Source organism: Lagopus muta, chromosome 2, assembly GCF_023343835.1.
Source record: "Lagopus muta isolate bLagMut1 chromosome 2, bLagMut1 primary, whole genome shotgun sequence".
Classification (NCBI taxonomy): domain Eukaryota; kingdom Metazoa; phylum Chordata; class Aves; order Galliformes; family Phasianidae; genus Lagopus; species Lagopus muta.
In genome coordinates this window covers 64,467,632-64,485,394 of record NC_064434.1, presented here as the reverse complement: position 1 = coordinate 64,485,394, position 17,763 = coordinate 64,467,632, and the positions used below count along the sequence as shown (strand labels likewise).

The window sequence follows — 17,763 nt, the reverse complement described above, 5'->3', positions numbered from 1 at the left end:
GAGGTAATAGGACATAAAACATTTTATTGTGTTATTCTCTTTCATTTCCTAATAATAGCCAAGTTCTTTTTTGAATTGAATTCTGCTCTTTGGTACAGTTTTTTTTTTTTTTGCTCCTAGGTCGTACCTAGGTTGCATTCTATTAGAATTTGTGTTACTGTGTCAGTAGGAGGGTTAGTGTGTATCCAGCCATTTATTGCAAAACCTTTTTCAGTGTAAAAGTCTCTTACGAAACTTTGTGAATCTGTGCAACTGTCTTTTGCTTCTTGCATTGAAGTACAGTATTCCATACACATGTATTGGGATCTTTACATATTTGCCCCCCTGCCCCAGCTTTTATTCTGGCTTTTTGCTCCTCAGACCCTGTTGGTTTACTGCCTTCCTATTTCACCAAGTGTGATGATTCAGCACATGTTAAAAGAATACTCTCAGGTCAATTTATAACTGAAATAAGAATTAAAAGAACTGAAGTCAAGCCCAGCTTTTCCTCCCCAGTTTTCTGTGGAATGCAGAATCAATAGCAGTATTTTGATGAGACGCCACTATACAGAGGAATGTAAAGTATTTTAATGGTTCGTAGCTTTATGGCTGTGTTGCTGCAGCACTAGGCTGATTATGCCCTGTGGGTATAGATAGCAATGGGAGGGGGCCCTCTTTGCTGATTCTTTTTCTTATTCCATACTCTGCTCTTTACCACTTAGATCTGCTGGTATGCTTTTGGGTATGCAACTGGGCTGGAGATTTGGTTTGGTTAATGCTAATGGAAGGTGAAGGGTGCTGGGCTGCTGGTGCTGTAAATCTGTCTGCTCACAATGTGACTCATGAATGCTTCAGATTATTTTTTTTAAAGCATGGACAAAAGTGGCATGGTGTGGTAGGTTAGCAGGTGTGGAGACTCCTGCTCCTGGCTGTGATGACCTCGGCTGGTCACTGAGCTACATCACAAATTTGGAGTGAGGCTCTCTAGAAATAGAGTGATCACATAGCATGGCCTGATGCAAAAATCCTATAGTGGGAATAACACTGTAAAAAGAAAGAATTGAAGAAAACTGGTTACAGAAGAAATTTGAAACACAGATTTACTAATTTTCTTGTTAGTAGCACTTCACCTATAGTTGCATTTAATTAGTATATATAAGAATGAAATGTGGATGGTGATGAGGTCATGTGGTCATTTATCTGTTTGTGATTGCCAGTGTGTCACCAAGGATATTTTTGTACTTCTGTGTTTGTGAACGTACACTGAAATTTGTATTTTGTATGTATGTTCAAGTTTATATTACTTCTGTAGCTACCTTGACATCCATAACTTAAAGACACATACCATTCAGAATTTTAAATTTAAATTAAATTCACTGTTCTATTTTCTGTTTTGTCTTTTACTTTCAGACCTGAGTTCTTCAGCTGGGATAAAGTTACAATGATGTCTCCAGTTGAGAGACTGGAACATGCTTTCAGCATAGCCAAAAACCACCTGGGAATTGAGAAACTGTTGGATCCTGAAGGTGCAAGATAGTTATTCTACTTGAGATTTGCAGCTTTTTGAGCTCTTCTTCAAGAAAATGCTTATATAGACATTTATTGCTACAAATTTCAGCAATTTTGTGCAGTGGTATTTTGTTTCAGTCCCTTAAATTTGAAGTTAAAAGTATGTAAATTGTAGGGTAAGAGTATGATTGCGTATGTGTGTTTCAGCTTCTTTGAATGTCTAGGTTCAGAATGGCTTACCCTTCAGAGACAGCATAACAGGACAGGACAGGAACATAAACAAAAACATGTACCAACTTTTATTTTAGGGAGGGGTTCTATTGCAAACATACTTTTCTGATGAACTAGAGCACTTTGTAGAATGGAATAGCTTAAGAGTTTCTGATCTTTTATTCTTTGTTATAAGCACTGTATGTAATAGTAGCGGTCAGTGCTGTGAATACTTACTGTGAATGCTCATCAGGAAACTTGTATGGCCCTTTCTTAAAACCCTGAGCTGTCACTCTGAGGTGAATCTCTGAAGATCCATTCTATATGACAAATTCTCAAACTTTATAGATTGAAACACCATCACCTTTTTATTTACTTTTTATTTTTAAAACTAAGCTGAATTAGTAGAACTCATAACCCCATGTAAATGTGAACCAGAGTCTGTGAAACTCTTTTCTAGATGAAGAGTAAACAAATGAACTGACCTGTGCTGAAAGTGAGGATAGAACTCAAGTAGAAGTGTCTTTTTGAGGGATTTTGTTCATGATCTGCATTTCTTCTTGGGAAATGCTCAAGAATGTTTCCAAAACCATTTTTATTCCTCAATAACTACAGGTTTGGGCTTTTCAAAAAGGTCATGCCTTTTAATGTAGGGTAGAAAATTATTTTTGTATTATTTTTTTCCTTCGTACTTCATGCTTTCAACATGTGTAAACACCTGGTCTTTTAGACAGAAGCTTACTAAGGGTAATTAACAGGGAAACATGTGGTTTGCTCTGTATGTGAAATATTACTGTCTTAACTGTATTCTGTGTGATGATTTAGAAAAGCAGTTTCTTTATTAATCCCTCTTCCCTTTTTTTTTTTTTTTTTAAATTGTTTTAATGCAGATGTTGCTGTACCACTTCCAGACAAAAAGTCTATTATCATGTATTTAACATCTTTATTTGAGGTGCTTCCTAAGGAAGTCACCATGGAAGACATTAGGGAAGTGGAGACCCTCCCAAGGAGATTCAAGCAGGAATGTGAAGATGGAGAATTCGGCTTGAAGCAAGTAAGTTTGTTATTGAGGCCTGGCTGAGTCTTGAGATGTAATTCTAGCTGATCTTCAGGCTTGTCAGTTCCCTGGAACATGCTTTCTATCTTATCAACATAATTGGGAAAATATGAAAAATCATACCATCTTTTTGATTGCCTTCATCGACTTTATCTTCCTTTTCCTTTTTTGGTTCATGTGTATGTTCCTTTTCACAGAGGTAGAAAGTTACATCTACCTTGTGTGTTGTGTCTGTTTGATTTATATTCCTTATTTATCTTGTGAAGTTGGAGAGAGTAACCTGAAGTCTGCAACAGAGTTAGCAGCAGGGCTGCTAGTGGTGGTGGGGTTTGGTGGGTATTTATTTCTGTGGGAGGTCCACTGCCCTGTTAAATTAGTAAAATTAAAGTTTTCTATCCAGATCCTTTATTTTAAAATGGAAATTTGTTAGTAACTGTAACTGTTGGCCCCTCTCATTAGGAATGTACCTAAAAGTTTTAAAATTTTAACAAGGATTAAAAGGGATGGTAGTTGTTCTTAGTATCATTTTTAAAGCATCTCTTCAGTTTTTTGAAGATGTCACTTTTCTCTTGGCTGCTTAGGCTGTAGCATCTGAAGAGGAGCAGAGCAGTTCTAGAGCAGAGACCCCCAGCACAGTGACAGAGGTGGATATGGACTTGGATAGCTACCAAGTTGCTCTGGAAGAAGTTCTCACGTGGTTGCTGTCAGCTGAGGATGCATTTCGGGAGCAGGAAGAAATATCTGGTGATGTTGAAGAAGTCAAAGAGCAATTTGCCACCCATGAAGTAAGCAGTAAGCTTTTCTGAAGTTATTTCGTGGTTTTAGCTTTTTTGGTTTGTTTGTTTGTTTTTTGTATTCTGTTTGTGTGTGTGTGTGTGTGTGTGTATGTGTAGGGGCTGCAAAACTTCTGTTTTTTGGTTCTTATCAAAATACTGCTAGTCTGTTTCTTTTGTCTTGGTAAGTTAAAAGCACCTGTAACTGTTTTTTTTTTTAATGGACAAATAATTGTTCATTTGGCAGTAAAATAGATCTTCCTAGGAGAAACAGTATAGCAGGTTTTGAAACTTTTTTTTAGCTGGCTTTCTGTGGCTGGCTCACTGGTTTTGTAGTCATAGAATTATTTAGGTTGAAAGAGAACTTGAAGACTATCTGGATCCAACACCTCTGCCATTGTCAGGGACGCCTTCTACTAAACAAGGTTGCCCAGAGCCTCATATAACCTGGGCTTCAGGGATGGAGCATTCACAGCTTCTCTGGGCAACGTTCTCGTGCCTCCTTTGCAGTATCCATATTACAAAAATGAATCCAGCCTGATTCTCATTTCTCTGCCAACTTCTGAGAAGTTTGGTCTGCCCAATGTTATCTGCTGTGAAATTGATAATCATTTCAGTTTAATTCAGTGGTCTCTCTGTCTTGATTAGCATAGTTTTCAGAAATGCATTTACTTCTGAATCTTGGTTGTTTTTTTTTTTTAAACTACTTTGTTTTGGTTCTGTTCAAAGTCAAATATTCTAATGTTGCAGAAAGATTGAAGTGTTGTGTTAGATGTTTTAGTTTTCTACTGTGTCAGCTTACTGTATACAGCCTCATCTAAAATAAAATTACAGGTCAATATGAACTTTTAAAACTGCGAGCAAAAGAAAGAGGTCTCCTGGATTTTCACTAAGTATATGAATTTTAGTCAATAACTTTCAGAGTTCAATTTACTTGCTCATGGTACACTTCAGGTTTTATTTGGTGTTGATAGTGTGTTAGTTGGTAAGTTCTTGGTGCATTTGTTCAAACACTGTACCAATGCAGACTCCTTTTAGGAGCTCACAGATCAGTGATGTGCCTCCTTGTACTGTTTTCTAGGCTTTTATGATGGAACTGACTGCGCACCAAAGCAGTGTGGGCAGTGTCCTGCAGGCTGGGAACCAGCTGGTGGCACAGGGAAATCTGTCACCTGAAGAGGAGTTCGAGATTCAGGAACAAATGCTGCTGCTGAACTCCCGCTGGGAGGAGCTCAGGGTGGAGAGCATGGACAGGCAGTCCCGGTGAGTCATGCCTCACAACCTCTCCTGAAGCTGCAGGACTGGCCTCTGTTGCATACTGCATCTCAGAGGAATTGCTTTTCATCCACTTCGTGCTATACATTTTTTTTGTGTCACAAACTGAAAAGCTAATTCTGAAGCCCATCCTCTTCATACTTTCCAACATAAACAGAGGAAATGGATATAACTTTTCTTGGATTCTTAAGTAAGAGTATTTTAAGACTTCTGTTACATAAGCGTACAAGACTAAATATATGGTATCTACATGCAGTAGTTACATAAACCTGTTTTTTAATATTTTCGGTAGCTTAAATTCCTGAATAAAAGATACAGCAGATGTGAATAGCTTTATGTATTTCCAGAGTTAAAGAGCAGTTAATGGAATTTTTTCCCACCAGTGCATTATCAAGCTCAGAGGTACACATCAAGGAAGAAACAGATTGCAGCTCTCAGCAGTGGTGGTTCTAGTAGCAGCAAATTGCAGTTTCAAAACAGTCTGTGGTATAAATTGCATAATTCACTATTATTTGATGGTACTTAACTAGTTTATGAATGGTGGTGTGCTTTTCATTTCATAAGTAGAACTTAGTCTGTTTCCCTGGGAAGACTTTCTGAAATGAGTCTGCCTGTATTTCCCCCTGTAGCCTGCATGACATGCTGATGGAGCTACAGAAGAAGCAGTTGCAGCAGCTGTCTGACTGGCTGACAGTTACAGAAGAACGCATTCGGAAGATGGAATCTCAACTTTTAGCTGATGATTTAGAGACCCTTCAGAAACAGCTAGAAGAACACAAAGTAAGCCTTTCTTCTCTAATGTGAAGTGTTGATAGGAAGGTTTCCTTAGCTGAGGAGCTTTCTAAAGGATGAGGATGAGGAACTGGACATTCTGTAATATGTTAGCACTGATGAATATAGGAGAAACTGTGTTATCTTTGCTTCATGCAAGAAATGAGGCCTTTCCAGATGAATTGTTGCTATAAGGGACAGCATGAATTGCGTTGTAGATAACAGACATTTAATGACTGTCATGCGTTGCTAAGGCATATTTGAGATTTGCCACTTAAAATAACATGGGAGTCAAACGTATTGGGAATGACCTCTCAATTCTACTCCCTGCTATTACAGAGGTTGCATCCTAAGGAAGTGATAGATAGCACTCTCTGTGTACAACTTCTTTGAATTGGTTTGGTTCTCAGTTAAGTTTCTGTATAGAAGTATAGCCTTTTTAGCTATGCTAAAAAGGCTATACTGTTTTTTTGAAAAGTGATCTTTTAATATTTTTCATGCTTGCAGCTTTGGTTTTTGCAGTCAGTGCTGAGGTTTGACCTTCTCTCTGACTTGGAACATACCTCACAGGGCAAGAAATGCTAAGTATTCTTAGCCTGTGTAGTTTCTTGTCCCACACTTGCATTCTTGCTCTTGTCTTCAAAGGCTGTGGAGCTCGAGACTTGTTGATCATACAGTAGCTTAAGATTTTCTGGGATGGAAAGTGATATTTACAGTACTTTGAAGGAGTATGGATATTGCAGAGTTATTTGAGAGGTAGGCTTCAACCAGAAGCTTAGCTGCCAGAAGTTGTATGAAGATTTAAATGCACAGATAATTTTATACTAATTGGAGTGGTACACTTTTTGCAGTTGCAAAAGTATCAGTTTGTGTCTATTGTATTTGGTACTCAGGTTTTGAGAAATGTGAATTATTAAATATTAAAATTCATATTAAATATTAAATTCACAGTGGTTTTTCCATTTGATGTATGTATTCAATTTAAAAATGTATATATTGCTAAGCAAGTATCAAAGGGTAAGTATTAAGTATTTAAGTATTCAAAGGGTAAGTATTAAGTATTTAAGTATTAAGTATTCTCTTATCTATAGCAGTAGATGTACAGAAATTCAGTGCAACTGTCATATAATTCTTCTAGACAAGAACAGTGCATACTTTCAAAAACATTTATTTATTTTCCAGTATTTTAACAGAAGGGTTTTAGATTATTTTCTAGCAGTCTTGCTAAATATTTGCAGTTTGTAATCAGTGATGTGTTTTCTAGAGCTTGCAGAATGACCTGGAGGCAGAACAAGTGAAGGTAAACTCTCTAACGCACATGGTTGTCATTGTTGATGAAGGCAGTGGGGAGAGTGCGACAGCTATTCTGGAGGAACAATTGCAGGTAAAGTGCTAGTGGTTTTTGTTTTTTAATTGCAAGCATTTAAAATATTTGCATATAATTGCTAATCAACATTTTTGTGCTTAAAGACAGTTTGTCTTAGAAAGCAATTTTAAGTAATACAGTTTTAAATGTAAGATTAATGTAAAGAATAATTAAACTTGCTCAGCATGAAACCTGTGAAAGTTATTTAGGCTTTCAGACTGAATTCCTGACTAGTCAAGCTGCTTGCATCCCCGGTGACTCAGGCACTTTTGTGGTGCACCTTTTCAACAGTTTCACTAAAATGGGGAAACACACAGTACAGTTATTCATTTCATATAGGTAATTTTCGTCAGAGAGTTATAATTTAATGGAAAAATATATAAACACATGAACAGAATTGATCTAGGAAATACTGTATGAATTATTTTCCTGTTTTTTTTTGTTTGTGGGTTTTTTGGGGGGGGAGGGGTTATGCTATATCCCTTGTAAAGCATTTAGAAAAAAGGATTGATTAAAATGGAATTCATGAGATTTTAATTGCTCCTTTTGAGGTCAGTCATATAGCTCCCTAAGTTCAGTGTATGCTCTTGAAATGTTTAAGCTTTGTGCAAAACAACAATCAACAATGGCACCTAATGGCAATAAGGTAATTATTCTAAGGAAAGAGGTTATCGTGAAGAAAACACTTTTTTTTAGTATCTGATTTTTGGATTTGCTTGTGAATATTCATGAATGCTTCCTGCTTTTATAGAAGCTGGGTGAGCGGTGGACAGCCGTTTGTCACTGGACTGAGGAAAGGCGACTCAAATTGCAAGAAATTCAGCTTTTGTGGCAGGAGCTGCTAGAAGAGCAGGTGAGCTCTGTGGGTTAACCACAGTGGTTTTTTATTTTTTTTAATTTTATTTTTTATTTCTTAAAGTATCTCTTAGTGGGGTTTAACAAAATCTCAGAAAATATCTGTGAAGAGCTAGAATTTTGGTTACTGTTTGGATTCCCAATATTTCTTCAATAGTACAGTGCAAGTATTTACTCAACTTTTAGCAAGAAATTTTATGCCTCCTCATAAAACAGCTATTTGAAGCTATTTAATGTTCTTGTGGGATTAATACTTTTGAAAATTTTGTTACTTAATATTTATCTATTTCAATGTATTCTACAAAATAAGAAAGATTAGAGTCACTACACTCTGAATCTTTGACAAAACTATTATAGAATGGTTAGAAGGGGACTTAAAAACAATCTACTTCCAAACCTCCTGCCATGGGCAAGGACAGCTTCCACTAGATCAGGTTTCTCAAAGCCTTATCCCTCCCCCAGGGATGGAATATGCACAGTTTCTCTGGGCAGCATGTTCCAGCATGCATTAGAAATAGTGTGGCCAGCAGGAGCAGGGAGGTGATCATCCCCCTCTACTCAGCTCTGGTGAGGCCGCACCTCGAGTACTGTGTTCAGTTTTGGGCCCCTCACTACAGGAAAGATGTTGAGGTACTGGAGCGTGTCCAGAGAAGGGCAGCAAAACTGGTGAGGGGTCTGGAGCACAGGTCTTATGAAGAGCGGCTGAGGGAACTGGGATTGTTCAGTCTGGAGAAGAGGAGGCTCAGGGGAGACCTCATTGCACTTTACAACTGGGAGGCTGGGGTGAAGAGGAGTTTGGCCTCTTCTCCCAGGCAATGAACAGAACCCAGGGAAATGGCTGCAAGTTGTACCAGAGGAGGTATAGGTTAGACATGAGGAGAAACTTTTTCTCTCAAAGGGTGGTCAGGCACTGGAATGGCTGCCGAGGGAGGTGGTGGAGTCGCCATCCCTGGCAGTGTTCAAGAGGCATCTGGATGAGGAGCTAGGAGATATGGTTTAGTGCTTGTGGTGGCAATGGTAATGAGAAGGCGGTTGGACTGGATGATCTTATAGGTCATTTCCAACCTTGTGATTCTATGATTCATTGCATCAGTAGCCTCATAGTAAAGATTTTCTTCCTCATATCCAGTCTAAATCTACTCTCTTTTAGTTTAAAATCATTACCCCTTTCACTGTCACTGTAAGTTCATGTTAAAATTCACTCTCCAGCTTTCTATAGGCTCTTTTTAGGTACTGGAAGACCTCAGTGATGTCTCCCTGGAGCCTTCTCTTATCCAGTCTGAACAACCCCAACTCTCTAAGCTCCTCTTTGTAGGAAAGGTGCTCTGGTTGTTCTCGTGCTCCTCCTCTGGACTTGCTCTGTGAAATTCTTGTACTTATGCTGGGGGATCCAGACCTGGATGCAGTACACCAGCTTGAGTCTCATGGGATCATAGTGGAATGGGGACAGTCACTTCCCTTGGCCTACTGGCTGTGCTTTTTTGGATGCAGCCCAGGCTGTTGTTGACATCCTGGAATACAAGCACACTGACAGCTTATGTTGAGCTTCCCTGGTGAGGCCACATCTGGATTACTGTTCTGGGCTCCTCAGTTCAAGAAAGGCAGGAAACTTCTGGAGTGAGTCTAGCAGACAGCCACAAAGATTATTAGGAGAAACCTGGAGTATCTCCTCTTATGAGGAAAGGCTGAGAAACATGGGACTATTCAGCCTGGAGAAGAAAAGATAGAGGGGATATTACCAACGCTTGTAAATACGTAGTGGGTGTGAGTCAAGTGGATGGGACCAGGCTCTTTTTGGAGCTGCCTGGCAACAGGATAGGGGGCAGTGGGCACAAACTGGTACACAGGTCAGTATGGTGAAACATGCAACTTGTGTCAGTTTGTTGAGTCTAGGCAAACTCACATTGTGAAGGAGATGGCATTGTGAGTTTTCTCTTGCTTTGATATTGTGCATTGTGGGTGGACCTTGAATACTACTAAAACATAAATGGTACCAAAATAGTAACTGCTGCATGTTTTCAGCTGTTAGTCAGATTTGCCTGCCCTACTGCTAGAGCTAGAGCTTGTTTTGTGAAAGAACTTAAAAATATTTGATGACTTTTCCTTTGAAGTTTTTACTTAAGTTGTTTCGTTTTCTTAAATAATTGCATTTATCGCTGTAATCTATTGTTTAAACTCTGCAGTACACAGTGTGTTTAGATATTTAGAGGAAATCAAACTGTGCTGATACAGTTGTTGTTGCTATCAGTTAACAGCCTGGTTTCTTTGACAGATATTTTGTCTGCATTTTTTAGGTTGCGTATGTGATTCTCCCTGACTGCTCCCATATCTACCTACAGTAATACTGCTAATCCAAAAATGCGACTCGTGATCCTTGCTTTTAATATAGATGCAAGGTTCAAGTTCTGGCTTATCCAATGCCACGTTACTGTATATTTTTTACTTTAAAATACTGTCTTAGCATACGTGTATAAATATATATAATTATGTGCTAACGTTTTCTGGTAACTCTTGAGCAAGGTAAACTGAACTGAGAAATAAGGAATCCCAGAAAAGCTTTTCTCTTTAGAGTGGTCAAGGTACTGACTACAGCTGCTGTTCTGATGACTCTATGTGAACATTTTTCTGGCCCTTTCCACCTTTATTTGTTATACATGGAAAAATAACCATTTATTGACTGTTACAGAACTGTTGAGAGTGTCAGCTTCCATTGCACTTGCTTGGCTCTCAGATTTTTTTTTTAATTTTTTAAAATTGCATGTAATTATGTTGCTTTGAACAAATGAAAAACCTTCTATTCTTGTTTAATGTAGAATGTCAGATATCAGGTAATCAGGAAGTAGAAGTTAATTTCAGCTGGTTTAGGTCGGCCTGTATTTGCATTAATTTTTCAAGTCGATACAACACATTCATTACTGTCAGGTTTGACTTACTTTGAAATAGATTTCTAATCTATTTTCTAATCTATTTCTAGAAATAGATTTCTATTAAGTAACGGACCAAAAAATTCAACTTGAAACCGATTAAAACATCTTGATAACAGAGAAGTACCTAAAACGTTTAGTTAATATTATTTCTCCATTTCACTCAGCCATGTGGAGAGATGAATAGTGTTGATGCTTAAGCCTTTTTTTGGCTAACTAGAAATTTTTTTGAAAACCACATTGCCAAGTCAACACAATTCTTACCACTCAGGAAACAAATTCCTCAATCGGTGCCAGATATTTCTCAGCACTGTGATAATTATATTTCAGTTTTCTAAGGGGAGCTATCTTTGACTGCTGATTTAGCAGAAGTTAATTGAATACATTGAAGGATTTCTAAGCTCCTCTGTTATGCTTAAAAAAAGTTGGCTGGGATGGCAGCTTGATTTTTCCAAAGAAGGAGTATTTGGTGTTCTCCCAGCCCTTATAGTGTTTCCACTACTATAACATTTGCTGTCTGTACATTTTGCACATTGTTTTACAGTGGCAATAAAAAAACCTTGCCTTCACCCCTTGGCCAAGAAGTTGCTGTAGTCAGTTCTGGGCCAAAGCTAGCCTGAGAAGCTTCTGTCTGTTCTGAAGTGTTTTCAATGAAAAAAACTGTCTGCCTTGCTCCATTATTTTATTTTATTTTTCTTCAACATAGAGGGGTAGCAGTGCGCAACTGAGCTTCACTGAGGAAAAAGCTACATATTGAAGTCTATGGTGATAGCTGTGCAGTAGTGACAAAATAATACAAAATGTATAAAATCCTTCCTGCCACTTGATGCTGGTTTACTGCAGGAGTTTCATGAGAGCACTGTGTGACTGGAGTGAGACTCTGGAGAGATTTCCTAGAAAAAAAGTTAAACACTCGCTTTCTTGCTTTGCCACGAGCTAGTAATCTCCAGAGCAGAACTGCTCTACCTTTCAGGAGTTAATGAGATAGTGTTCAAAGCTAGTTTGCAACTGGAAGTAGATATATTAAACAGGGTGTTAACTAATAAATGTTAGAGTCTATGACTGTCTGGGTTAAAATGACTCTGAATTAACAATGTAGCTTCTGTGCTTCTGTGAGAAAACTGTCTGTAATGGCTGGTTTTGAATCGCTGAGGAAGGGTGGAGAATGAAAGCAAGCATACATGCAGTTTTGTTACATTTAATTCCAGTATTTATAAATCCTGCTTTATAATGGATATTTTGTCTGTATGAATAACTTGGAAATACTGATTGTATTGATTTTTTTTTTTTTTTTTTTTCTGAAAAGTATTACTTAATTTTCCAGTCTGATTTTTTTTGTCCCCCTTTAATGTAGTATTTTGTTTAATGTGAACTGAAATTGTAGGAATTTTAGAACTTGTTTGAAATATAAAGACCTTAAAGAAGAAACTGTCAATAGCTGTTTGACAAACTTGGCATGTTCTTATGTTATTTTCCTTGTAATCTGCAGTGCTTATTGAAAGCTTGGTTAACTGAGAAAGAAGATGCCTTAAGTAAGGTCCAGACAAGCAACTTCAGAGACCAAATAGATCTGAGCGTGAATGTTCGAAAGCTAGCAGTGAGTATTTGTATTCTGATCTATCCTTTCAAATCTGAGTTTCAGTGAATGGCAAGTTATGAGTTTGACTCTAGTAGGAGCTGTGAATGCATTGTAGTCTGGAAACCAGACTTGTGATCTTTCTTTGTCAGATTATTTCACTTGAATTTTAAAAATCTGCTTACAACTTTCTCCATAGTCGTTCTAGGTTGGTGTGACCTACTTTGGACCAGCTAACCTGTTTTAAGAATGTTTGACAGTCTTGTAGTCCACTAGACAGCTGTGTTTTCCAAGTTGTGATGTGTGTGGGTTTGTTTTTTAATGCATCGATACAGGTTATACTAAAAATAATCATTTGTAACTGTAACTCGAGAGCTGTAGCAGATTAATAGCTTTTTCAGGGATGTGCTTTCCTTGAGTGTATCCTTAATGTTTTGTTACACAAGAAACCTGTGCTAGGTCTGGCTTAGGTAGTACATTTGTTCATGGAATTAAAGACCAAGAGGTGGCAGAATTCCTACTGTTATGTTTTAATATTTTCTTTTAACCTCAGATTTTGAAAGAGGACATGGGTATGAAACGACAGACACTAGACCAGCTGAATGAGCTGGGTCAGGATGTGGCCCAAATACTTGGGAATAGCAGAGCATCCAATCAAATTGACCATGATCAAGAGGAACTGACTCAGAGGTGGGACAGTTTGGTTCAGAAGCTAGAAGATTACTCTAACCAGGTACTTATTTATGCTCTGTTTTTTCTTTCTTTCTTTCTTTTTTTTTTTTTTAATCTATTTAGGTGTGTATACTAACTATTGATTTGAGCAAAAAGTGTCAAGGCAAGTTCTTGGCACCTAGCTAGAGGTCAATGAATTCTCTTTCGCATGATTTTTATCTGTGGAAAAGATGTCTTTTTTTTTTTTTTTTTCCACTTTCAGAACAAGTTCTTTACCTAATACCATTACTCTGTTCTCAGAAAGATTAAGCTTTATTTTTTTCTGATGAGTAAAGCAGGCTTATTGTGTATTTTCAATCAATACAAATACTTTAAAACATTTATAAGAATTCTACGAGTGGACTAAATTTCATACTAATAGAAAACAAAGACAAAGCTCAGAACAAATAAATAAATGGGAGTCGTAGAGGCGTTTCTTATCTGCGATGTTTTATCTGTTGAAATCAGAGCAGTTGTTTGTTTGATATGTAAGGTTGACAGCCAGGCTGGACTGCTAAGTGTTTATTTTAGTATTTTGAGTGCTTGCTAATATTTCATTTAGACAGAACTCCCACTGGCTTCTGTGAGAACTTTGACAGTTTTATATCTCATGTGCCTCTTTTTGGTGATACTGAAAGATGATTATGGTGATGACTGCAGTGCTTCTTCGCAATCCATTTAGCATATAGTAAATGAGTTGTGTGATCTATGACTAGGGTCCATTTCAGCCTTACTTTGTTATTGCTCAGTACAGCACAGAGTGCTTAATCCCATGCTTGTCCATTCACTCCCCCCAAAAACCAAGCATATGCTTAGCTAAAACATACATCAGTCTCACGGGAATTAGTCTGTTATAACATATGGAAGAATGTGGAAGGATTCTACTGACTTCAGTGAGTTTTTACATTAGTTTTTAGGTCACCTACTCTGTGTGTCTGCTCTTTCTAAGTTTTGTGCTTGATTTTGTGAGGAATATGTATCAGATACAAAACTGTATGTTAATAAATACAAAGGACCTTGGTACTTTCTGTAAATGAACCAAGCAGTTGTGGAAGAAAATATACAGGTAATGGATTGTGTTGATTTAAATTCAGTTTTGCTAGCATGAAATTCTTATTGAACTGAGAATTTTGGTGCATAACTCCCATCTGTAAAATGAGAATAATGGTCTTTTCCTTGGGAGTGCTTTGGCATCTATGATAACAGTAATTCATGAGTACTTTTTGAAGGATAGGTGTGATCACTTGTAGGAGTGAAAGAAAGGGCTTTTATTACTGATGACTAAAAGGAACCAAACAAGCAAATTACAATTTGCCTTAGAAAATGGTATTTAACCCATTTTGTTAAATCATTTTGTGTAGGTAACTCAAGCTGTAGGAAGTATAGGGATGCCACAGATTTCACAGAAGACTTCTGCGGAAACAATGTCATTGAAAGAAAAGGTGGTGGTAAGAGAATCCAGGCAGGAATCACCTCCAACACGACCTCCAAAGAAAAGGCAAATCCCAGGGGATAGTGAAGCAAAGAAAAAGTAAGTATATGTCACTGCCATTTTCCCTCGCCCATTAGATAATACATAAGCTTATTTCCCTTGATCTTGGGTTTTGAATCTCATTTTATGCAAGTGAGGAATCTTTAAGCTTCAGTTGTGAATTTGGGTATGAAGAGTGGAGAGTTTTCAAAGGAACAGGAAGCCTGCAGCTTCCATTAATTTCAAAAGAAAACAGAGATGGTGTTTTTTTCCTCTACCTCTCCCTCTTCCTTTTTTTCTTTTCCCCTTTCCCCTTTCCCATTTTCTCTTTCCTTTTTCCCCTCAGAAAAGCAAGTCTTCATTTTTTTGCACTTCATCTCCTTTGCTGAAAGATAGAATTCATTTTATTTACTTTGTTTTGGAAAAACATCTTCACATCATGGGATTAAAAGTGTAGTGAAAGGACCAAGTGTTTTGATTTGCTGTGTATTTCTGGTCTCTATAAGATATACAAGAGAAACTTTAAAAAATAAACAAACAAAAAACAAACAACAAAACAACGACCACCTTAAAAACCTGTTCAATCTACCTGGAATTTAGTAACAGATATTACAGTGATATCTCCTTTCACAAGTGTGTCTGGAGAGACTGATTTTTTTACTTATACTTTTAATAATGTGTTTCAGAGCTTTCATTAAATAGCATGTCTCAAACTAAAGGAATTTTTTTCTAGATAAATGAAGGTAAATGTTGCATACTCATCATTTAGCTATTTGTTTTTGTTTTAGAAAATAAATTTATTTGTGGTGCCACTCCTTTAAACTTTTGGCACGTTTTCTAGGGAGATGATAAGAGTGCTGCATCAAGAGCAAGCAGTTTAAACTGTATTAAGGACAGTACTGAGCTTTCCTCTGCTGTTTTTTCCTGATCCTGATTACAGGATCCTGATTTTTACCACAGAAATTTTGAGTGGCTGACAATAAATTTTTCATCTCTTCTGAGATTGTTATTCCAGATTAGGATTTATATCATGTTAAGTCATACAATTGTAGTAGATCTAGTGGTCTGTAGATTCTTTTTTTTTGTCTTTCTCTCAAGTTGTGTATGATATCGATTAATTTGGGAGTGTGTTTTTGTGGTAATGGTGGTCATGACTGACTTAAGTTATAAGCTATGGTGCTTAGAAGTTTTAGGCATGAGAAAGTTATGTAAATATGGGCAATTTCAGCTGTAGCCAAAAATCTTAAGTGATAAACTAATTTTCGATCAGCTAAGCATTCAGAAAAAAATTTCCATACTCATTACCATGAACAACTAAGCTGCTAGGTTTTTCTTCAGACTGAATAGCACTGCAAACTCTTCAAAAACCTAGAATGTACTGAACTTTAAGACTTTAGATTTTAAGACAGTCAACAGAATGGGGAAAAAAAGGGCCAAACCAAAATTGTCCAACCTTTTAAACCAGGTTTGATGCTGAAAGTGCTGAGCTGTTGGACTGGATTTCAAAATCAAAAGCTGCCATTCAGGCCACAGACATCAAAGAGTACAAGAAGATAAGAGAGACTTCAAGCGTGAAAGAAAAGTTAAAGGTAAAATGAGGAGAGGGAGAGTTTTTGCAGTGAATAATATGTTTTGTTTCTTTAAGTTGGCTGTCAGCTTGAGGTGTGACCAGATCCATGTGCTTCGTGGAGATTAAGTCCTTTTGTTAAATACTTCCAAGCTGGCCAGACATGAAAATCTGACTAACTAGACACAGCTGTTTGTTGATGTTGGGTCACACAATCTGAAGAAAATTTTAAGAGCATGTATAACTAATGCTTGCTTCACAATTGAGATAAATCACATCTTCAAGATTAGTGTCTATTTCTACAAAGCATTTTATTTTGGGTTCATGCTTCGTGGTTGGTGGTGGACTTGAAACACTCTCGGGTCCAAAGTGTTCTGTTATGTTTCCAAGGTTTGGACAATCATTGATTGATACATTAATTTTAGAGAAAACAGTGATAGTTACAACTCGTGAATTATTACTGGTTTGCAAGATAAGATATGCAATTCTACAATAACTTGTGGGAACCATGAAATAATTCTTTTATCTGTTCTTTCTATTTCAGGAATGTGTTCTTGCCTTTTTTGGTTCTAGAACATGCTCTGTTAATGAAGGTTTACTAGAGCTTTAGCAGGATCCAGGCTTTGAAACCAAAGACAATGCTTAAGATTATGTATAAGGAGACTTCTTCTCAGTGTGCTAGTGGAAAATGGTGCCAGTAGGAATGTTTGGAATGATAGTACTGTTGGAAATAAAAAGCAAAGCAGTCTTCCTCAGTACTTTATATAGCTTTATAGAAACTTGTAGCCATTTATAAAATAGGCTCCAAGATGAACACCATGTTCCTATGGACAACACTGTTTTTAAACGATTGGACACTAAGTGGATAGGACAATGTTTTTTTTCTCAACTATGCAAATGAGTGCATGCTGCTTCAAAATTTGCTATTGGAAATCTAAGCCAGAGAAATAATCTTGGGACATTAATTTCAAAAGGATTTTATGTCTGAGAGAGGAGCTTATTCCTCTAAAATCTGTGTCGTTTCATAGCATTTTCCTTGTTGTAGCTCTATCATGAAGGAGAGTGAAGCTCTAAAGCTCAGTGAAATGGGAGTACCAGTATGCTGTAGTGTTTGCTGGAATTTTAAGTAACAGGTTGCTGTTAGTTTCTGTCAGAAATCCCAGTAGGCAGTGTGAAGGTGAGGGAATATTTAAGTTTTTTATACTGGTTCACATCAAATAATTTTTTATCAGAAGTGTAATGTTATAGCTGGTGTCTCCAACCCTTTTAACATCATTTTATTTTTGCTGTCATTGTACTCATCTTTTTTGTGTATTTAATACTTGGGATCCATCTTTTTATGAGCAAATAGAACCAGCATCCCTATTAGAAGGTGCTGGAATGCATTTTGGGCAGTAAAGGGAAAATAACATACTTATAGATAAAAACACACAAACAACAAAACGCTCTCTGAAACTGTTCTTTTGGGCTTCAATTTGTAGGTGATAGAAAAAGAAAAGGTTGAAAAAAGCCAAAAGCTAGATGATCTGAAACGAAACGGACATATTCTTTTGGATCAAATGGGAAAAGGTAAAAGACTTGAAGGTTTTTCTGTTTTGTTTAATTTAATTGGGTGATTTACTGGGTAATAACACTGAAGTATGTGTTGTTTCCAGTTAAGCATTGCAGCACATTCCTTCCCACTCCCTCCACTTTATTTCCTTCAGAGTCATTGGTAAT

The 17,763-nt window shown here is 37.2% G+C and overlaps 1 protein-coding gene across 6 annotated transcripts in view; it reads left to right on the top strand.

Moving 5' to 3' along the window:
- Positions 1 to 17,763, top strand: part of UTRN (utrophin) — a 344,046-nt gene that overhangs the window by 73,686 nt on the left and 252,597 nt on the right. For all 6 annotated transcript variants that reach the window (XM_048937877.1, XM_048937878.1, XM_048937880.1 and 3 more), the window contains 12 exons: positions 1,390 to 1,505; positions 2,589 to 2,752; positions 3,337 to 3,540; positions 4,610 to 4,791; positions 5,433 to 5,583; positions 6,839 to 6,958; positions 7,692 to 7,793; positions 12,209 to 12,316; positions 12,849 to 13,028; positions 14,368 to 14,537; positions 15,943 to 16,066; positions 17,526 to 17,613. In XM_048937877.1, the coding sequence (XP_048793834.1) occupies positions 1,390 to 1,505; positions 2,589 to 2,752; positions 3,337 to 3,540; positions 4,610 to 4,791; positions 5,433 to 5,583; positions 6,839 to 6,958; positions 7,692 to 7,793; positions 12,209 to 12,316; positions 12,849 to 13,028; positions 14,368 to 14,537; positions 15,943 to 16,066; positions 17,526 to 17,613 (1,709 nt within the window). The remainder of the gene's footprint in view (positions 1 to 1,389; positions 1,506 to 2,588; positions 2,753 to 3,336; positions 3,541 to 4,609; positions 4,792 to 5,432; positions 5,584 to 6,838; positions 6,959 to 7,691; positions 7,794 to 12,208; positions 12,317 to 12,848; positions 13,029 to 14,367; positions 14,538 to 15,942; positions 16,067 to 17,525; positions 17,614 to 17,763) is intronic.